Source organism: Doryrhamphus excisus, chromosome 4, assembly GCF_030265055.1.
Source record: "Doryrhamphus excisus isolate RoL2022-K1 chromosome 4, RoL_Dexc_1.0, whole genome shotgun sequence".
NCBI lineage: Eukaryota > Metazoa > Chordata > Actinopteri > Syngnathiformes > Syngnathidae > Doryrhamphus > Doryrhamphus excisus.
This window is the reverse complement of record NC_080469.1, coordinates 20,648,581-20,669,812: the sequence shown is the minus strand read 5'-3', so window position 1 is coordinate 20,669,812 and position 21,232 is coordinate 20,648,581. Positions and strand designations below refer to the sequence as shown.

The 21,232-nt window shown below is 40.6% G+C and overlaps 1 protein-coding gene across 6 annotated transcripts in view; it reads left to right on the top strand.

Moving 5' to 3' along the window:
* Nucleotides 1-21,232, top strand: part of LOC131127834 (membrane-associated phosphatidylinositol transfer protein 2-like) — a 79,800-nt gene that overhangs the window by 25,972 nt on the left and 32,596 nt on the right. For all 6 annotated transcript variants that reach the window (XM_058070109.1, XM_058070110.1, XM_058070111.1 and 3 more), the window contains exons 2-7: nt 4,201-4,427; nt 13,635-13,849; nt 16,599-16,720; nt 18,556-18,789; nt 18,858-19,193; nt 21,120-21,215. In XM_058070109.1, coding sequence (XP_057926092.1) covers nt 4,350-4,427; nt 13,635-13,849; nt 16,599-16,720; nt 18,556-18,789; nt 18,858-19,193; nt 21,120-21,215 — 1,081 coding nt within the window. In that variant the 5' untranslated portion in view covers nt 4,201-4,349. The remainder of the gene's footprint in view (nt 1-4,200; nt 4,428-13,634; nt 13,850-16,598; nt 16,721-18,555; nt 18,790-18,857; nt 19,194-21,119; nt 21,216-21,232) is intronic.

Genomic DNA, 21,232 nt, shown 5'->3' with positions numbered 1-21,232 from the left:
AATCAGTGATATTCCCGTTGGGCAAGTGCGAAGAGTTTTTTTTAAAGCGGTTCTTGTTGGGTGTTGGTAAAACACGGACTGCGTAATTCCGGTGGTAATTTGCAAACCAATCCTTGCAAATCTTGAAATGGACCAATCAGAATCGTTTATTTAGACCGCGGTCCGCGGTCCGCGGTCCGCAGTCCACGTTTAACCCACACCCGTTCTTGTTCACGATCAACCAATCAGCGATCGTTTAACTACGAAAACATCTATCATGGCGTCCCTGCCAACAACACGATATCATTATGGCAGTTTTTTCATTTGACATGGGGCAAGTTCGGGCAAGTAGTTCTCACCTTAAGGATTCCCCATGGGCAAGTCATTTTTGTTTTTAATGTAGAGCCCTGCCATGTAGATAAGCAGAGACGTCTTTTGTATGTAAAAAAACAAAACAGACCCTCAGCTTTGCGTTATCGGTAACAAAGCATATTAATATGAACTTTTTCTTTTTACAATTTCTTTACACTTTTTTTTTGCTGTTTAAAAATTTTTTTTTACAAATATTTTTTATTTATCCTCTTATTAGTATGGTTTTATTCTATGAATATTTTGACTTCATTATCATAATATTCAAACTTTTTCCCCAACCTAATTTGCCTAATTAGTCCCCCCCCATATTATGAGTTTTCTCCTAATATTATGACTTTACTTTCTTATAGGCGTAATTTGACTTGAAGCAGTTTGACAGCCCCATCGGCAGTAGCCACGTATACATGGACCCAAATATTCCAATTCCATTCGGGTTATTTGCTCAAACGGAAAGAATGTAACCTTTGTATACACCTCATTCCCAAAGAAAAGTGCCAATCCGAATGAATATATAATCGGATTCACAGGGGTGGAATATTCCTTTCCCCAATCCGATTGAGGTATCTTGTACCCGCTCAATCGGAAAGTTGTCAGGGTGCGTTCTTTCAGCGCATGCTCAGCTGTGACGTTCTCTCAGGTTTTGAAAATGGCGGCGAGCAGTCATCACTGGACTACAGTAGAAAGTTCGTTTTTGATACAAACTTTAAAGAACTGAACGTTCGGGTTGTTGCTTAAAAAAAAGCGTAGCAACTGTCCCAACAACCGTGGTAATCACACTCTCGTCCGCCATCTTTAATGAATCACGTGATGTTGTTTACGTTTTACTGCACATGCTCCATTGACTATTCCGTTTGATTGTAGTGGTGCATGTAGACAGGAGATTGGAATATTCCTTTCCATGTATACACCGTTTTCTGGTACGTCATTCGGAAAGAGGAAAATCTCCTCATGTAAACGTGGCTAGAGTAGTGTATCAATGGTGACTTACCCCCCCACTTTGTTCTTTGAGCAGCGTCACAAAACCGTTTCTAACAAAAAAGTCTATGTCAGGGGTCTCAAACACGTGGGCCAAATGTGGCCCGCAGGACACTAGTTTGAGGCCCCCGCCTTGATATGAAAGTTTAATGTTAGTGCGGCCCGCGCAAGTTTGATATGGATGCTGTATGGTATCATGTACCCAGAAAAAATGATTACGTTTGATTAATGTTCATGTTAAAGGTTAAATAACTGTTAATAGTTATCCTCCCTATCCGTGGGGAAGTGGTAAGTTTTTGGCTTTTTTAAGTTTAAAGGAAATAACTTGGAGGCTACCGTTTAGGTGGCTAGCTCTCTATTTTGCGAGTTAGCATGTGTCTCAAGACCCTGCAGTTGCGCAATATGTTGTAAATAAAAAGAGTATAAATGTGACTATAGTCGTGTTTTGTCATGTCTACAGGGCTCTAATAATGCTTTGTTCATTTTAATCTGAAAAAAAAATGGTCTACCCACCAACTATATGTGGTTTCTTAAGTTTTTATTATTTGCTGTTTTATTATTATTATTATTATTATATTTATTTATTACTGATTGATTTTCTTTATTCTTGATTTGTTTATTTATTTTTCATCTTATTTTGTGCAGAAAAATAAAAATTAAGATATTTGAGAACAGTGGAATGTTTTATCAGCGTAGAAAAAGTTTGTATATTTTTCTGTTTTTAATAAATGCGTTTTTTTTGTTTTTTTGTTTTGGAAAACCTGATGTGGCCCAGTCTCACCCAGACCCTAGCTCCAGTGGCCCCCAAGTAAATTGAGTTTGAGACCCCTGGTCTATGTGTTCCATAGTGTTGATGTGCGGGAATGGAGACTGCCGTGACGAAAGAGTCCCCAGTTTATTCCAATTTGTCTCATTCTGCCACACTAAAATATTTCCTAAACATCCTGGCTAAGAGGAAGCGTCTGAGGGAGTTCTCAGAAGGTGGTAGCAGCATCAGCCGTCGTTTGAGCTGCTGCCACCGAGTTGATGCATGCTCCAAGTGGAACAAACCTTGTGACCTTCCCCTCTAAATTCAGCCTCCTGCGTCCTGAGACCTCTCGGGCTTCGATGCCGCAGGCTTTCCTTTTGGGCCTTTTCAGCTTAGCCTACTTATATCCTCGCTTCTCCCGAGAGGACAGTTATTCTCGGCGAAACGTGGCGCCCTGCTCTGATTTTGATCCACTGCATTGCAACGATGATATAATTCCAAAACAAGCATTGTAGCCTGTTAGGTAAGCGCTTTGGTTGCACGCGTCCGCAAGCTTAGAGTATAAGGGCGCCCACACAGGAACACGGAAGACCAGAGCTCCGTGCGACTCCAGGTGCCTCACCAATGCTGGCCTTTGTTTGCCGGATAAGTGACGCGGTGGGAATATTAGTGCGATTATGGCTGCCTGCCAAGGAAACGTGGTCAGGAATGAGTGGACATTGAGCTTATGCAATGCAACTGTTTCTATGTGCAGCTACTGTTTTCTTATGGTGTTGATAAAAACCCCATCAGGAGGTTGCCTACAGCCACAGCTGTTAATACAAATGTTTTCTGCTATTCAGACATGCTATTTTAATATATTTTGTTGCCCACGCACCCGGCAACCACAGGAGTTAAACGGGACATTTAGACTACATCACAAAAATAACAAATATATAACATTTTTCACCTTAGAGGTGCCCTGACTGGTCCACTAATATTATTTAATAATACATCAGGAGGTTGCCTCCAGCCACAGCTGTTAATATGAATGTTTTATGCTATTCAGAGAAAATATTATATTTTGTTGCCCACCCACCCGGCGACTATAGGAATAAAATGGAACGTTTACACTACAGCACCAAATTACATCACATTAGAGGTGTCCTGGCTGGTCCACTGAGTCCACTTTTTCTCTCTACAAATGACACCGACACAGATTATGGGGAATGGGTTGGAAAGGTGGTTTGAAAGGTGGTATCAAACCTGGGTCAGGGTCTTTTCCAGACTAAATTGACTAAATTCTTCATGAAGTTATGTGATCACTGGATGCAATGTGGAGGCACACGTAGTTAATGGTAGAATCCCCAACGCAAAGGCATTGAAATGCTGTTAGGGTCAATGCGGGACATTTGTGACAACGTTGGACATCCATTTTTTTTGGCGTCTCTCATTTTTTTTGTAGACTTAAGTCTTTCCACACAATGATGATGTTTCTTCACCTGTCTTGAAAGCGTTCTTTCTATCAGGCTTGTGCAACTCACACGCCACCCACATGTTGCGCATGTATAACCCACGCCACCGCCTTCCACCCTCACCCAGCGCTGGCCCGGCCTGGGCTATTTGTGCAACCTCAATCATGCACTGGGGTAGGAGGAGATTGGGGCGGGGGGACTTTTACGTAATGCTCCCCCCCACTAAACTGTAATCCCTTGTATGCTGAGTGACCCCCCCAACATGTGACATGGCTGAAAGTTTGGGCGATTGTTAGGGACCGTTGGCGAAGAAGGCTTTAAGGTCCGGCCACCCGCCCCCTCACACACACACACACACACACACACACACACTCACACACCAAGCTGTGGTCCTGTGTATAAGTAGAGAAGTTTACCAAGGGAAGTGCTTTACTTGGGAGATGCTGGATGGATGCAGCACATCCCACTGTGAGCCTCCACTTCTTGGAATTTGATCCTTCGCGTGCTTTTTTTTTTTTTTCTTCACACTTCTGAGTGATGGATGCTGTCAGAGAAGGACTTTAGTCGGTCCTTTCTTCTTTTTTTTATTTTTAACTCCATTGATGAGGTGTTATTATTAATTCTCCAAGTACGGCTTCCTTGGTTTCTTAATGTCTTCCTTTCTTCTCACAGGAGCCATCAATGTGGACCTCAGCGGCTGGTTTGACGAACCGTTTGTAGGAGCCTCCGGAGTTTCCCACCCTACTCCCTTCCCTCCTTCCCTAACCCCCCCTTCCCTTCCGTCCTTTTCCTATACCACTCCTTTTCCACCCCAAGTCACCATGCTTATCAAGGAGTACCGCATCCCCATGCCCATGAGTGTGGAGGAGTACCGCATCGCCCAGCTCTACATGATCCAGGTGAGGTCCCGCCATCACCCGCACCACCACCCTGACCCCCGTAGCCCCGCCTTTTCGTCATCCAGCGCTCACACTCCCAGCAAGTGTGACCAATTGTGAAAACGGGTGCTGGTATGATGTTGATGCTGGTGGCGGAGTAACGGAACAAAGAGCCCTTGTGTGCGGCTTAGATTATCCAATCTAAGCCGCCCGTTTCCACCCGTCATGTTTCCTCTCGAGGAGGGAGGAGTGGGGGCACACATACTGCAGTGTTTGGGTTCTGACCACAGCTAACTTTTTAGGGTCAAAACGCTTCAAGGTTACACCTTTTTTTGTGTGTGTGTGGGGTGGCTTCATCCACTGGAAACAGACTTTCTTCTCATTTGGTGTACGCACATGCTGGAGGATTTATTTAATCCAGCGGCGCTGCCAGCTGATCCTCCCTACACAGGAGAAGCCGACTCAGACCGTCATAACAATCTGCATGATTTAACTGTGGCTGAGTGGCCAATATTTTGCAGATGTGTTATGTAGCTGGACTTCAACGGAAAAAGCTACTGGACCATTGACTGACACTTGTGGAGCTACCTGGAAATTCACCTTTCCAATCATTCATTCATTCATTTTCTACCGCTTTTCCTCATGAGGTTCGCGGGCGGTGCTGGAGCCTATCCCAGCTGTCTTCGGGCTAGAGGCGGGGTACACCCTGGACTGGTGGCCAGCCAATCACAGGGCACATATAGACAAACAACCATTCACACTCACATTCATACCTATGGACAATCTGGAGTCGCCAATTAACCTAGCATGTTTTTGGAATGTGGGAGGAAACCGGAGTACCCGGAGAAAAGCCACGCATGCACGGGGAGAACATGCAAACTCCACACAGAGATGGCCGAGGGTGGAATTGAACCCTGTTCTCCTAGCTGTGAGGTCTGTGGGCTAACCAGTGGACCGCTGTGCAGTCCGATCCAGAAATCATTAATTCATTCATTTTCTACCGCTTTTTCCTCATGAGGGCCGCGGGCGGTGCTGGAGCCTATCCCAGCTGTCTTCGGGCTAGAGGCGGGGTACACCCTGGACTGGTGGCCAGCCAATCACAGGGCACATATAGACAAACAACCATTCACACTCACATTCATACCTATGGACAATTTGGAGTAGAGGTCGACACGGCTGTGCTTTTCCTTGGCCGCCCTGCCCCACAGCCGTGGCACGACAGCCACGGAACAAGAAACAAATGAGGCTATCAGTATTTTTTTATATTAGTTTTCCATAGCTGTGGCCACAGCCGTGGCCATGTTCTTGAGATTTCTTCATCCTGCCCTGCCCCGTTAGCCGAGGAGTCCAGCCAGCCGCTCCGTGTAGACCTCTAATTTGGAGTGGCCAATTAACCTAGCATGTTTTTGGAATGTGGGAGGAAACCGTAGTACCCGGAGAAAACCCACACATGCACGGGGAGAACATGCAAACTCCACACAGAGATGGCTGACGGTGGGATTGAACCCTGGTCTCCTCCTTTCCAATCATTATGTCAGGAAATGGAAAAGGGAAAAGGGTCAATCTGTGTCCATTATAAACAATGTATGATTTAACATGTACCGGCAATGTTTTATCTAACATTGTAACATAATAAGTGTCCTATACAGATATCCTCAACAAATGATTAATGACTTATGGACAATTCGTGGTTAAGTCCCGCCCGTTCCCCTGCAAAGATGTTTCGTTTGATGGCGGCCATGTTTTTCAATCTTGCTCAAACTTCGCTTTGGTTCCAATTTTCTACAAGAAAAGCTCTGATAAAACATTCCACTGTTCTCAAATATCTTACTTTTTATTTTTCTACACAAAATAAGATGAAAAATAAATAAACAAATCAAGAATAAAGAAAATCAATCAATCTGTAATGAATAAATAAATATAATAATAATAATAAAACAGCAAATAATAAAAACTTAAGAAACCACATATAGTTGGTGGGTAGACAAATTATTTTTTTCAGATTAAAATGAACAAAGCATTATTAGAGCCCTGTAGACATGACAAAACACGACTATAGTCACATTTATACTCTTTTTATTTACAACATATTGCGCAACTGCAGGGTCTTGAGACACATGCTAACTCGCAAACTAGAGAGCTAGCGACCTAAACGGTAGCCTTCAAGTTATTTCCTTTAAACTTAAATAGCCAAAAACTTACCACTTCCACACGGATAGGGAGGATAACTATTAACAGTTATTTAACCTTTAACATGAACATTAATCAAACGTAATAATTTTTTCTGGGTACATGATACCATACAGCATCCATATCAAATTTGCGCTGGCCGCACTAACATTAAACTTTCATATCAAGGCGGGGGCCTCAAACTAGTGTCCTGCGGGCCACATTTGGCCCGCGGGCCGCATGTTTGAGATCCCTGCCTTAGCGCAACAGTGGGTGTTTTGTAAAGCAGCGCATTGAGCTGTGTTGAGAAATTTCAAGTTGATCCTTAGACTTATGGAGTCGGACTTTAATAAGTGGTGTGTTTGTCAGACAAATAATAGCACAGGCAGTACAGTAGGCCTGCATGTTTTGACAAATGTTCACACCTTTGTTTGCAGTGGTTCAGGATTATTGTAATTTCCGGACAATAGAGCACACCGGTATATAAACCACTAAATGACCTCTAATGATCTATAAGCTGCAGGTGTGCACGTCATAACATGGGATATTTGGTAATGGTAATGGTTTTATTTCACTTGAACATGCATCAGATTACAATTGAGTCCAAAAGGAGTAGGAAGAAGCAAAGCTTATTAAATCCTACCCCTCCATCTGGTACTTTTACAATCAGTAACTGATACATTTGTTCACTTCCTGCTTTCCATAATACAGTTTAAGGTTTTTTTTTTTAATAATGTACCTTGCACCAAAGTACAAGGTGATATGACCATACAATGACATTATGTAGACCATACTAAATGTCAATACTATATATTTAGTATACAGATAGATTTTTTAAAACTTTAAATTAAATAAATGCAGTGATGAGCTGTGCATGTAACACGGCCGGTTGAACGGTAGCCTACCAGAACTAAAACCCCTTAAGTCATCTTCTTCAGTGTCAGAACCAAACAGCCCGAAAATCTCTCCTTCTTTCGTGTCACGATGAGTATTGATGTGCTGATCGATACGGAAACATTGATACCTTCAATATCAAAATGTTGATTGTTCAGTCATTTAAGGTAATGCATATCATTAACAGGAACACAGTTTATTTTATGAGCTATGCTCTGATTTGAAAGACAATACTTTTTAATATGCACCCGTAATTGCACAAAGCATTGGTATCAGATCGGAATCGGAAAAGGACAAAAGAGTAGCAACTTATACAACTGAAATGAGTTAGCTTACATCAACAAAACGTTATTGCGGTTAACATAATTAATATAAGTCATTTCATTCACAACTTCAGTTTGTATTCCATCTGCTTTTGCTCATTTGTTTTTAAACATATTTGCTCTCCATAGACTCCCATCAAAATTGTTTTAACACTGTGGTTGCTGCACAGCGATGGAGTGGTTAGCACGCAGACCTCACAGCTAGGAGACCCGAGTTCAATCCCACTCTTGGGCATCTCTGTGTGGAGTTTGCATGTTCTCCCCGTGCATGTGTGGGTTTTTTTCCGGGTACTCCGGTTTCCTCCCACATTCCAAAAACATGCTAGGTTAATTGGCGACTCCAAATTGTCCATAGGTATGAATGTGAGTGTGAATGGTTGTTTGTCTATATGTGCCCTGTGATTGGCTGGCCACTAGTCCAGGGTGTACCCGAAGACAGCTGGGATAGGCTCCAGCACACCCGCGACCCTCGTGAGGATAAGCGGTAGAAAATGAATGAATATTTTCTTTATTCTCTTAATCTTTTGACGTTATTATTTTAATATTAGAACTTTTACCCAAAGTAATTTTCCTAAAATTTCGTTTGATTGTCATCATAGTATGACAAACGTATTTTAGTCTTGAATATTTCAGCTTTACATCTTTTTTCCCTGAATATTATGACTTTATTGCCGTAATATTTTGTCTTTATTCTTATAAAACGACTGCTCTTTTTAAGCCGCACTTTGGACACCCCTGCTGTAGATTGTTTTTTTTGACAACATGACTCAGTGGCTCATGCCCCAAAGCAATCAGCAAACTAATCGTGCATCACGCAGTATCTGCAACCCATTGACTCAAATGATTTATAATTGTAGTGATGTTATGCATTTTTATGTGTCAAGCATGCATAGGAGGGGAGCTTGTACATGAGTGGCCTGTAGTTACCGTTCCCCTGACCTTACCCTTGCTGCATCGCCTCGTTGCTGTGAGGCTTCGGTCTCCATGGCAACCGTGACATCAGCAGCAGCAGCAGCAGACGCGTGCTTGCGGTCAGGAGGGGTTGAATGAAGGAAGGAAATGGACGACGGAGAGAGGAGAGAAAAGTTCTGCATTCAGGGTTTGACTTGTGCCTGTAGATTCCTTGGCTCCGTCGCTGCCTGGTTACCAGGGCAACTGCAGCATTTAAGGCCTCCCCGCTTGCCTGCAAGCCGTCGTAGTGGTATAGACGGAGCTGTATATAATGGCCAGGTCGTACATTCTCTCCTCCCTTTTAGTCTCCCGTCTTCTTTTGACAACTCATTTCAAATTCATCATCGCCGCATTGGGATTTACAAGCGTGAGGGACGTGTGACAAATGAAATATGGTCGCATCTCGCCGCGTCTCCTTCTCTCACCTCGCCCGCATCCATGGCGTTCTGACCGCTGTGTCTGCGGAGCCAAGTGAAAAGCTGCATCTCAATCAGGAAACTCTGTGAACTAACTTGACGCCAGGAAGGGACAAAAAGAAAAAAAAAAAAAAACAGGATGTGACTCCCATCCTGTCGGAGAAGTCGGATTTTAACACATACAGCAGCAGCCTTTCACGGTGACGGATGGCGGTAGAGCGAAAATGTGAGGTTGACAGCGCAGTGTGATGCAGCATTTCTGGTAGAAGCCCCAGTGTGCTGCTGTTCAACCAAATTGTCCACCGATCACCAAATGGCTAACACGGTAAAAATTATGCTACTGTAAGCACTCCTGTAATACCGAGCAGGGGGCCCCCAACCACCGGGTCTGTAGGTGGGGCCGAACCAAGCCGCTGTGATTCAAAATACTGCACACTTGTAACATGTAAATACCGTATTTTCGGGATTATAAGTCGCACTTTTTTTCATAGGTTGGCTGTTCCTGCGACTTATACTCCAGAGCGACTTATAAATGAAAAAACCTTTTCTGTTCATGTTTATTTTTGGTGTAGCTGAATAAGCATTGTGTTAGCATATCTTACACCTATTCAGCCTGTTCTCTATTCTTTTATTGTTAGGACTTGCCTTCCAAGAGGACGTAATGTCTGTTTTGGTCAAGTAGTTTGGAAAATAAATTACCCGCAAAAAATGCCACTTATACTCCAGTGCGACTGTTTTTTTCTACCTAATGATGCATTTTTGGCCTTGTGCTACTTATACTCCGGAGCGACTTATAGTCCAGAAAATACGGTAGTTTGTAAAATAAATTACCCGCAAAAAATGCCACTTATACTACAGTGCGACTTATGGATGTTTTTTTCTACCTAATGATGCATTTCTGGCCTTGTGCGACTTATACTCCGGAGCGACTTATAGCCCAGAAAATACGGTAACTACATTTAATTTATTCATTCAGTAATTTTCTACCACTTTTCCTCACAAGGGGGTTGCTGGAGCCTATCCCAGCTGTCTTCGGGCGAGAGGCGGGGTACACCCTGGACTGGTGGCCAGCCAATCACAGGGCACATAAACAAACAACCATTCACACTCACATTACGGTACCTACCGGAACGGTAACTACAGGCCACTCATGTACAAGCTCCCCTCCTATGCATGCTTGACACATAAAAATGCATAACATCACTACAATTATAAATCATTTGAGTCAATGGGTTGCAGATACTGCGTGATGCACGATTAGTTTGCTGATTGCTTTGGGGTATGAGCCACTGAGTCATGTTGTCAAAAAAACAATCTACAGCAGGGGTGTCCAAAGTGCGGCTTAAAAAGAGTAGTCGTTTTATAAGAATAAAGACAAAATATTACGGCAATAAAGTCATAATATTCAGGGGAAAAAGATGTAAAGCTGAAATATTCAAGACTAAAATACGTTTGTCGTACTATGATGACAAACAAACGAAACAAAGAATAATGTTGCAATTTTAGAAAAATTACGTTGGGTAAAAGTTCTAATATTAAAATAATAAAGTCAAAAGATTATGAGAATAAAGACATAATATTAGAAGAAAATATTCATTCATTTTCTACCGCTTATCCTCACGAAGGTTGCGGGGGTTGCTGGAGCCTATCCCAGCTGTCTTGGGGCGAGAGGCGGGGTACACACTGGACTGGTGGCCAAACAACCATTCACACTCACATTCATACCTATGGACAATTTGGAGTCGCCAATTAACCTAGCATGTTTTTGGAATGTGGGAGGAAACCGGAGTACCCGGAGAAAACCCACGCATGCACGGGGAGAACATGCAAACTCCACACAGAGATGGCTGAGGGTGGAATTGAACTTGGATCTCCTAGCTGTGAGGTCTGCGCGCTAACCACTCGACCGCCATTCAATTTAATGCATATCAATTTAAATATGGTCCATTATTTATTCCCCCTCAAAAATATTCGGTTAAAAATCCCCCAGTTGCATGTTTATGTTGTTTTGTTTTGTTGTTTCAGCGAGCGCCAAGCCTTGAATGCACCGTACATTGATTTTCGCTGTTTTTTTCTGCGACTACGTTGGAATGCATAACGCTGCCTTTTGATGATGTTATTGAGGGAGTTAATGTGCTTGCCGCCACACACATCAAACGGCGACATCATAATCTCTCTGAATAACTCTTGGAGTAACTGCTGGATGGCGATGAGTCTTATTCATTGTGTGATTTGATGTCGTTCCTGTCTTAGTTTGACATAATAAGATTGCTCGAGGTGTATGTGACTGTACCACGCCTCCTGGCGAAGGTTTGCGGGAACACGAGCCTGTCCGTGGATCCAAAAAGGATCTTTTGACTAGTGTAAACATATTGCTCATGTGCCCATCAAAGCTCTCCACCATCACGGGCAAGACCAAAGAGCTGTCGAAGGACCTCAGGGACAAGATTGTGGACCTGTATAAGACTGGAATGGGCCACAACAACATTTGGGTCACCCAGGGTCACCTAGAAAAAGGTCTGGACTCGACTCGGCGTGTTTGGAGGTCGAAACATTGTGCTTTGCAGCAAGAAGTCCTGATATGGATGGTTGAATATCGGATGAGAACTCCAGCATGGCACTGACCCAAAACATGCAGCCAGACCTTTTCTGTGGCGTCTGGGTTGCGTCTGCGTTGCTGTTGAGAGCCGTGCCAGTGGCTAATGAATGACCTGTCAGAGATAATGAGGTCTGGTGCGCCGGAACGCCTCGTGTTCTTCTCCTCCTCCAGCAGACTCCACAGATCCCTCGGAATTGACTGTAGGCATCAGGTTGACAATTACTCCACGCTAAATGTTGCAGGCGCTCCCGTTGTTAAGCATATTTGACCACATTGGACAACGACTGATAAGACATAATCCTTTAATATTGTTTATAGCTTCTCGCTCTTTGCTATCTGTCAGCACTTGGACTATGCCCAAGGTTTTACAACTGCCAAAGTTCCGTTTTGAATGTTGTGTGTGTGTGTGTGTGTGTGTGTGTGTGTTTGTGCTCAACTGCACCCGAAGGCGCCACCTCTATGAGCACCTGGAATGCAAATATGGAAAAGGCGTGGCACCTTGTTGGCTGTCAAGACTATAAGTCGAGCGAAGCATCTGAATAAGGACAATCACGGCTTGATGCCTTTTGATCACTTGATCACTACCATGTACCATTTCACAGACCAAAGACAAAATGTATGCAAACTGTACACATTTTGCCTACAGTTAAGCATTTTAAAGCATAGAAAATGCAAAATTAACTAAATATCAATAATATTCATTCATTCATTTTCTACCGCTTTTTCCTCACGAGGGTCGCGGGGGTGCTGGAGCCTATCCCAGCTGTCTTCGGGCGGGAGGCGGGGTACAAAAGATATATTTTTTAATATTAAGATAAACAAAACAGTGAATGAAGTTCTAATTTCTGGGAAATTTGGTTGCAGAAAAAGTTAAGAATAAAGTATGGAAATAAAGTCATAATTATGAAAAGACATCAGAAATCAACAGCAGAAGTGCGGAAAAGAGCTGTAATTTTTTGGAGAATATAGTCAAAATATTAAGAAGAAAAAAGGCATACTCAGGAGAAAAATAAGCGGCAATTTTACGAGAATAAATGTAATTAAAAGACAAAAATATTGAGTCATAATATTACAGGAAACAAAACTAAATAAAGTTGTAATTTTTTATGGGGTTGGGGGAAAGTTATATTAGAATAATATGAAAAATACATAATATACGTATATATAAGTTATATTAAAATAAAAGAATAAAGTAAAAAATATGAGGGATTAAAGTCATAATGTGAAAAAAGTACAAATTTATATAAGTAATATAATCATAATATTACAGCAAACAAACAAAACTAAATAAAGTTGTAATTTTTTATCGGGTTGGGGGAAGTTATATTAAAATAAAAGAATAAAGTAAAAAATATGAGGGATTAAAGTCATAATATGAAAAAAGTGCACCCTGGACTGGTGGCCAGCCAATCACAGGGCACATATAGACAAACAACCATTCACACTCACATTCATACCTATGGACAATTTGGAGTCGCCAATTAACCTAGCATGTTTTTGGAATGTGGGAGGAAACCGGAGTACCCGGAGAAAACCCACGCATGCACGGGGAGAACATGCAAACTCCACACAGAGATGGCTGAGGGTGGAATTGAACCCTGGTCTCCTAGCTGTGAGGTCTGCGTGTTAACCACTAGACCGCCGTGCCGCCAATATCAATAATATATATATATATATCTAATATATATATATATATATATATATATATATATATATATATATATATATATATATATATATATATATATATATATATATATATATATATATATATATATATATATATATATATATTATATATTAGATATATATTAGATTTTCTCAAATATGAACACATGTCAATGTAATATATTTGTTCTTTTTCTTTTTCTTGCAGAAGAAGAGCAGAGAGGAGAGTTCTGGCGAGGGCAGCGGGGTGGAGATCTTAAAAAACAAACCCTACACGGATGGTCCTGGTGGAAGCGGCCAGTACACCCACAAGGTTTACCACATTGGCATGCACATTCCGAGCTGGTTCCGCTCCATCTTGCCCAAAGCGGCACTTCGGGTTGAAGAGGAGTCGTGGAACGCCTACCCTTACACCCGCACCCGGTGAGCTCTGGCAGAGGTGTAGCGTACAACCTTGTGAAGCTTTAAAGGTCCCATGTAAGACTATTTTTTCAACCATTGAAGTGTCTCAAAGGTACTACAGCAGTGTATTGGAAGTATGTTTTCCAAAATCTAGCCTCAGTGCTTTTTAGCAAGCCCCACTGGGGCCCTCCGTAGCTTTAATGCTAATGAGTTTGTATCTCCAATAAGCATTATTATATTTTACTGTGCACATAATAGATACATATAACATATATGACACATATAAAACCACATTGGTAGCTCCCTTGTCTGTGATATTGCTGAAAAAGCCTGTTATTAACTTATTATTATCAACTTTGGTCTTTGCTCTTTTTTCCCTTTTTAATTTTTTGGTAATTTCCAAATATTTCAACTTTTATTACTATTTGAATTTACTCAACCTAACCCCCCCCCCCCCCCCCCCCAAGAAAATGTTTTGTGTGTTTCTCATAATATTATGAAGTATTTTTTCTTTAATATTTCAATTCTATGCTACTATAATGATATTATTTTTCCTCATAATATTCCAAGTTTGTCATTTTTCTTCTTAAATAATTTTTTACTTTTTTTCATATTATCACTTTAATCCCTCATATTCTTTTTACTTTATTCCTTTATTTTAATATAACTTTCCCCCAACCGCATAAAAAATTACAACTTTAGTTTTGTTTGTTTCCTGTAATATTATGACTTAAAATAATATTTTTTTTCTTTTAATTACAACTTTATTCCCGTAAAATTGCCGCTTTTTTTCTCCCGAGTATGCCCTTTTTCTTCTTAATATTTTGACTATATTCTCAAAAAAATTACAGCTTTTCCACACTTCTGCTGTTGATTTTTTTTCCCCCCAACTTTTTCAACTTTTTTTCTCATAATTATGACTTTATTTCCATACTTTATTCTTCACTTTTTCTGCAACCAAATTTCCCAGAAATTAGACCTTCATTCACTGTTTTGTTTATGTTAATATTAAAACTATTAAAAAATATATCTTTATTCTTTAATAGTTGGACTTTATCATACTAAAATGAAATTTTTTGGGTGTTTTTGTATTGTAGTTTTCTTGTTAAATAAATTTTTTTTCTTTTAATTACAACTTTATTCCCTTAAAATTGCAGCTTTTTTTCCCTCCCGAGTATGCCCTTTTTCTTCTTTATATTTTGACTATATTCTCAAAAAAATTACAGCTCTTTTCCGCACTTCTGCTGTTGATTTTTCCCCCCAACTTTTTCAACTTTCTTCTCATAATTATGACTTTATTTCCATACTTTATTCTTAACTTTTTCTGCAACCAAATTTCCCAGAAATTAGAACTTCATTCACTGTTTTGTTTATGTTAATATTAAAACTATTAAAAAATATCTTTATTCTTGAATAGTTGGACTTTATCATACTAAAATGAAATTTTTGGGTTTTTTTTGTAATTGTAGTTTTCTTGTTAATTTATATTTTTTTCTTTTAATTACAACTTCATTCCCGTAAAATTGCAGCTTTTTTTCCTCCCGAGTATGCCTTTTTTCTTCTTAATATTTTGACTATATTCTCAAAAAAATTACAGCTTTTCCGCACTTCTGCTGTTGATTTTTTTCCCTCAACTTTTTCAACTTTCTTCTCATAATTATGACGTTATTTCCATACTTTATTCTTAACTTTTTCTGCAACCAAATTTCCCAGAAATTAGAACTTCATTCACTGTTTTGTTAATCTTAATATTAAAACTATTAAAAGATATATCTTCATTCTTTAATGGACTTTATCATACTAAAATGAAATTTTTTGGGTGTTAGTTTTCTTGTTAAATTATATTTTTTTCTTTTAATTACAACTTTATTCCCGTAAAATTGCAGCCTTTTTTCCTCCCGAGTATGCCCCACTTTTTCTTCTTAATATTTTGACTATATTCTCAAAACAATTACAGCTTTTCCGCACTTCTGCTGTTGATTTTTTCCCCCAACTTTTTCAACTTTCTTCTCATAATTATGACGTTATTTCCATACTTTATTCATAACTTTTTCTGCAACCAAATTTCCCAGAAATTAGAACTTCATTCACTGTTTTGTTTATGTTAATATCAAAACCATTAAAAATATATATCTTTATTCTTGAATATTGGACTTTATCATACTAAAATGTTTTTGTATTTGTAGTTGTCTTGTTAAATTATATTTTTATGTTTATATTTTTATGGGCTGCAAATGACCCCCAGGCTGCACTTTGGACACTCCTCCCCTATAGGGTACTAAAGTGTATGTACATTCTACCTTGACAATACAACACAATTTTAGCTTGTGTACTACTTTGAAGTCGATGCCAATCATTCACAGCGGCACCAAGAATAAATTCAGACTGACATCAGACATCAGAACAGGTGTAAAAGTATTTCTGAAGGAGCTCCCAGGCCGTCTGATCTCCCGGGCTCTCTCGTTTGGGAGAACGCCAACATACAGGTGCCAAAAAGAGCCCGCCTGCCTGCCCTTGACTGTACTGTCGGGGACTTGATAGACTACGAGTAAGTGCCTTGTTGACGCGTGCATTCAAGCACTGACAGTTCAGCTGCAGGCGCCTCAGATGGGCACACGTTAATCCTCAGCAGCGAGAGGGCGTTGTCGCTCAAAGAGAGACAAGCAGTTGTGATTACGAGTAAGACCTGCCCCATGTAGTACGGGTTCAAAGTAAGACCATAATGGCGCCCAGAGTCAGGAGTGATGCAAAATTTGTCTTGTCCTTTCAGATACACGTGTCCCTTTGTGGAGAAGTTCTCCATCGACATCGAGACGTACTACATGGCCGACACCGGCACCCAAGCAGACGTTTTCAACATGTCTTCTGCAGACAAGAGGCAGAGGACCATTGGTGAGACCATTGGCTTGTTCATCCACAAGCATTTCATATCATCTTCCAATTCCTGCATCAACCTTATTGTTACCTTTTCATGTCAAAAAAATATTACCAAATGTTGTTCTGTGACTTCTTACAATGGCTTCATAGTTTCTCAAGTTGAGGGGCAGCTGAGGCCCACTTGTGGCCAAACTGTGCTACTACGACTATTTTGCCAATGTTTGCAGTGAGAGCGGCAAATGTTATCATGAGCTACGTTTGGCGACCATTACATATTATTATATCTGCTATTACCAACATTCCTTCCTGGCTCTGCCCAAGAACATAAGGTGGCCAGAAATATTTCAATATTGTACAAAGCAAATTGTGTTCTCAATCAGAAATCACTCCACACTCTTTATTGCTCTCTGGTTCTACCATATCTTACTTATTGTGTGGAAATATGGGCTAATAACTATAAAAGCAATCTTCACTCGCTAAATGTACTGCAAAAAAGGTCAGTAAGGATAATTCATAATGCCGCATGCAGAGAACATACTAACTCCTTATTTCTAAAATCACAAATACTTCAACTTGCTGATATAGTTCATCTTCAAACAGCTAAAATAATGCATAAGACTAAAAATAACCAATTACCTAAAAATGTCATCCAATACTTCTCTACAAGAGAGGAGAAATATGATCTCAGGGAGGAACTACATTTGAAACACTTATATGCTAGGACTACGTTAAAAAGCCATAGCATTTCAGTATGTGGAATCAAACTATGGAATGGATTGAGTAAGACCCTCAAACAATGCACAACGATGAGCCAATTCAAGAAACAATACAAGCAGTTGATGTTTGCTAAATACAAGGATGAAGAGTCTTGAACCAGTCATTATGTGCTATATATATCACTATATTGACACTTACTATGGTACCCATTATGTCATTGGATGGTCATATCACCTCATACTTCGGTATGTGAAAAAAAAACCTAAAATTGTATTATGGAAAGCAGGAAGTGAACAAATGTAACAGTTACTGATTGTAAAAGTACCAGATGGAGGGGTAGGATTTAATAAGCTTTACTTCTTCCTACTCCTTTTGGACATGTGGAACTGGGAACTGATTATGGGATGCACTCAATTGTGATACTAAAGTTGTGTTGTATTGTCAAGGTAGAATGTACATACACTTTAGTACCCTATAGGGGAGGAGTGTCCAAAGTGCAGCCTGGGGGTCATTTGCAGCCAATAAAAATATAAACATAAAAATATAATTTAACAAGACAACTACAAATACAAAAACACCCAAAACATTTCATTTTCGTATGATAAAGTCCAACTATTAAAGAATAAAGATATATTTTTAATAGTTTTAATATTAACATAAACAAAACAGTGAATGAAGTTCTAATTTCTGGGAAATTTGGTTGCAGAAAAAGTTAAGAATAAAGTATGGAAAAAAAGTCATAATTATGAGAAGAAAGTTGAAAAAGTTGAGGGAAAAAAATCAACAGCAGAAGTGCGGAAAAGAGCTGTAATTTTTTTGAGAATATATTCAAAATACTAAGAAGAAAAAAGGCAATTTTACGGGAATAAAGTTGTAATTAAAAGAAAAAAATATTATTTTAAGTCATAATATTACAGGAAACAAACAAAACTAAATAAAGTTGTAATTTTTTTATGGGGTTGGGAGAAAGTTATCTTAAAATAAAGGAATAAAGTAAAAAATATGAGGGATTAAAGTCATAATATGAAAAAAAAATCTGATAATCATTGTCACAAAATAACATTTGATGCCATTTGGTATCATAAAAATAAAGTTATATTGACATTTTTTTTTGTGTGTTTGTTTTGCTGCAGACCCCATCGACATCGTGACCGACCCTATCCCTCCTCATGAGTATAAAGCCGAGGAAGACCCTCGCTTCTACAAGTCCGCCAAGACTCAAAGGGGTCCTCTGATGGATGACTGGATCGAAGAATACAACAACAATCCCGGAAAGACCCCCATCATGTGTGCCTATAAGCTCTGCAAGGTGGAGTTCCGCTACTGGGGAATGCAGTCCAAGATTGAACGCTTCATCCATGATGTTGGTGCGTGCTCAGAGCTTCGAGCAGCATCTTTGAATTCTTCAGGCTTCTAAAGTTTTTTTTGCCCCCAGGTTTGAGAAAGGTGATGGTGCGTGCCCACCGGCAGGCCTGGTGCTGGCAGGACGAGTGGTACGGCTTGACCATGGAGGACATCCGGCAGCTGGAGCTGGAGACTCAGCGCACCCTGGCCGCCAAGATGGCGCAGTTCTGCCAGGTGGAGGAGGCCACCGAGGCCAACGGAGGCACGGCGCCGCCGGTCATAGAGCAGGAGGCGCAGGATACAAGTAGCTGCATCGAGGCAGAGGAGGTGGTCGTCACCACGGTTACAGACACCCTCCAGCCCCGAGGGGTGCTCACCAAGCAGTGGTCCACCTCGTCCAGATCCTCACGTTCTTCCAAAAGAGGAGGTGAGTTGATGTACCGTATCATAGCATCACTTGATCATCACAGCTATCTTAATGTTGCTGTGTTGTGACAATGCCTTACCTTAGTACTGTCGCTCATTAGTTATGCTAGTGTTATGTTATGTTAGTTTGTGACCTCGGTGCTTGTCAGACGCACACAAAGGCATGGAAAAACACAGCTCATTAGCATTAGCGCTACAGTTGTATACTAACTGTGTGGAATTGTTTATTTGAATACAGGCAAAGTGGAGTTCTGGTCTGTTTTTTAATAACGATGAATAAAATCATTGGAAAATATGGCTTCCCTGTCCCGCCATGCCCATTGGATAAATAAAAATTCACATTACAACAACCCAACTCGGCTATAAGCCAACCCCCGCGACCCTTGTGAGGAAAAAGCGGTAGAAAATGAATGAATAATTCTAATTATCACAAGAAATGCTACATTTCCTCCATGACTACAGGAAAAAAAAATGTGAGATATTTAAATATAGCTATCCTTATGACAACACATCTTCCTCGATTATGAGAAAATAAATTATATCTATTAAAATTATACATACTATATATATTTGTATTCCAAAAACATGCTAGGTTAATTGGCGACTCGATATTGTCCATAGGTATGAATGTGAGTGTGAATGGTTGTTTGTCTATATGTGCCCCGTGATTGGCTGGCAACCAGTCCAGGGTGTACACCGCCTCTCGCCCGAAGACAGCTGGGATAGGCTCCAGCACCCCCCGCGACCCTCGTGAGGAAAAGCGGCAGAAAATGAATGAATGAATGAATAAATACATATTTATTTCTTATATATTATTAATATTATTATTTTATCTATTTGTATTATCTTTATTATCTTGACCCATTAAACATGAAATGCTGATTTAACAGCAAGTATTTCCTTCATGATTAATCATTAATTGGTTGCTCCCAATCGACAGCATTCATAACAATCAGTTGACTAAATGATTAGTTATAGAGGTGTTTTGCGTATTGTAGCTCCTTGTATTGTTAAGTAGGTACCCGTAATCCAAAAAGCGAGCGTTATTATCTTTATAAAGGCAGCTCTGGTATCAGATGTCATGCGATTGTGCAGCCAATGTTGTAATAGGCCACTCTATAGACCGATGGAGCCTTATTAATTGACGCATGTTTCCAGCTCATTAGCATTAGCGCTACAGTTGTATACTAACTGTGTGGAATTGTTTATTTGAATACAGGCAAAGTGGAGTTCTGGTCGTTTTTTTAATAACGATGAATAAAATCATTGGAAAATGTGGCTTCCCTGTCCCACCATGCCCATTGGATAAATACAAATTCACATTACAACAACCCAACTCGGCTATAAGCCATCCTCCACATTCATAGTATTACGTAACTTACCTCCAATCATCACTCACAACCTGTTGGGTTACTTTTAGCGCCGCTCTCACCCCCTGGCTTGTGGTGGTGGTCTGCCAGCTGTACCCCACCCCACCCCACTCTACACACACTCACACTCGTGGTTCCTCTTTGGCTATTCTTAGCAATCTTGCTGACATCACAGACTTGGCAGTGACAGCCACAGCTGTAATCCCACCGCCCCTTCACAGCGACGCCTCTCAGTGCATCCCCCTGCCGCCATTGGCTGTAAGCGCTCACGATTGATGAGAGCTGCTTTTAGTGTGCATGGACAATTTCCTCTAATTTGCGCTGAGCCTCTCTTTTCACACACCCGCATGACCACCGAGCAGTCCATCTGCCGTGAAACAGTGCACCACAGAGACTGTTGCATGTTTATATAACACTGTGTGTGTGTGTGTGTGTGTGTGTGGGCCAGTGGAAGCAATATTTCTTTGGTCTTAGAGAGTGTGTTAAAATAGGGAATGAGAGGGAGACTCGAAACACATGTCCCACTTCAATAACAGCTAATTTATGTGTTCCCACAGTGAGCCCATCCCGCCACAGCATCTCGGAGTGGAGGATGCAGAGTATCGCGCGAGACTCGGACGACAGCTCGGATGAGGAGTTCTTTGATGCTCATGGTAAGCGGCGGGCTCGG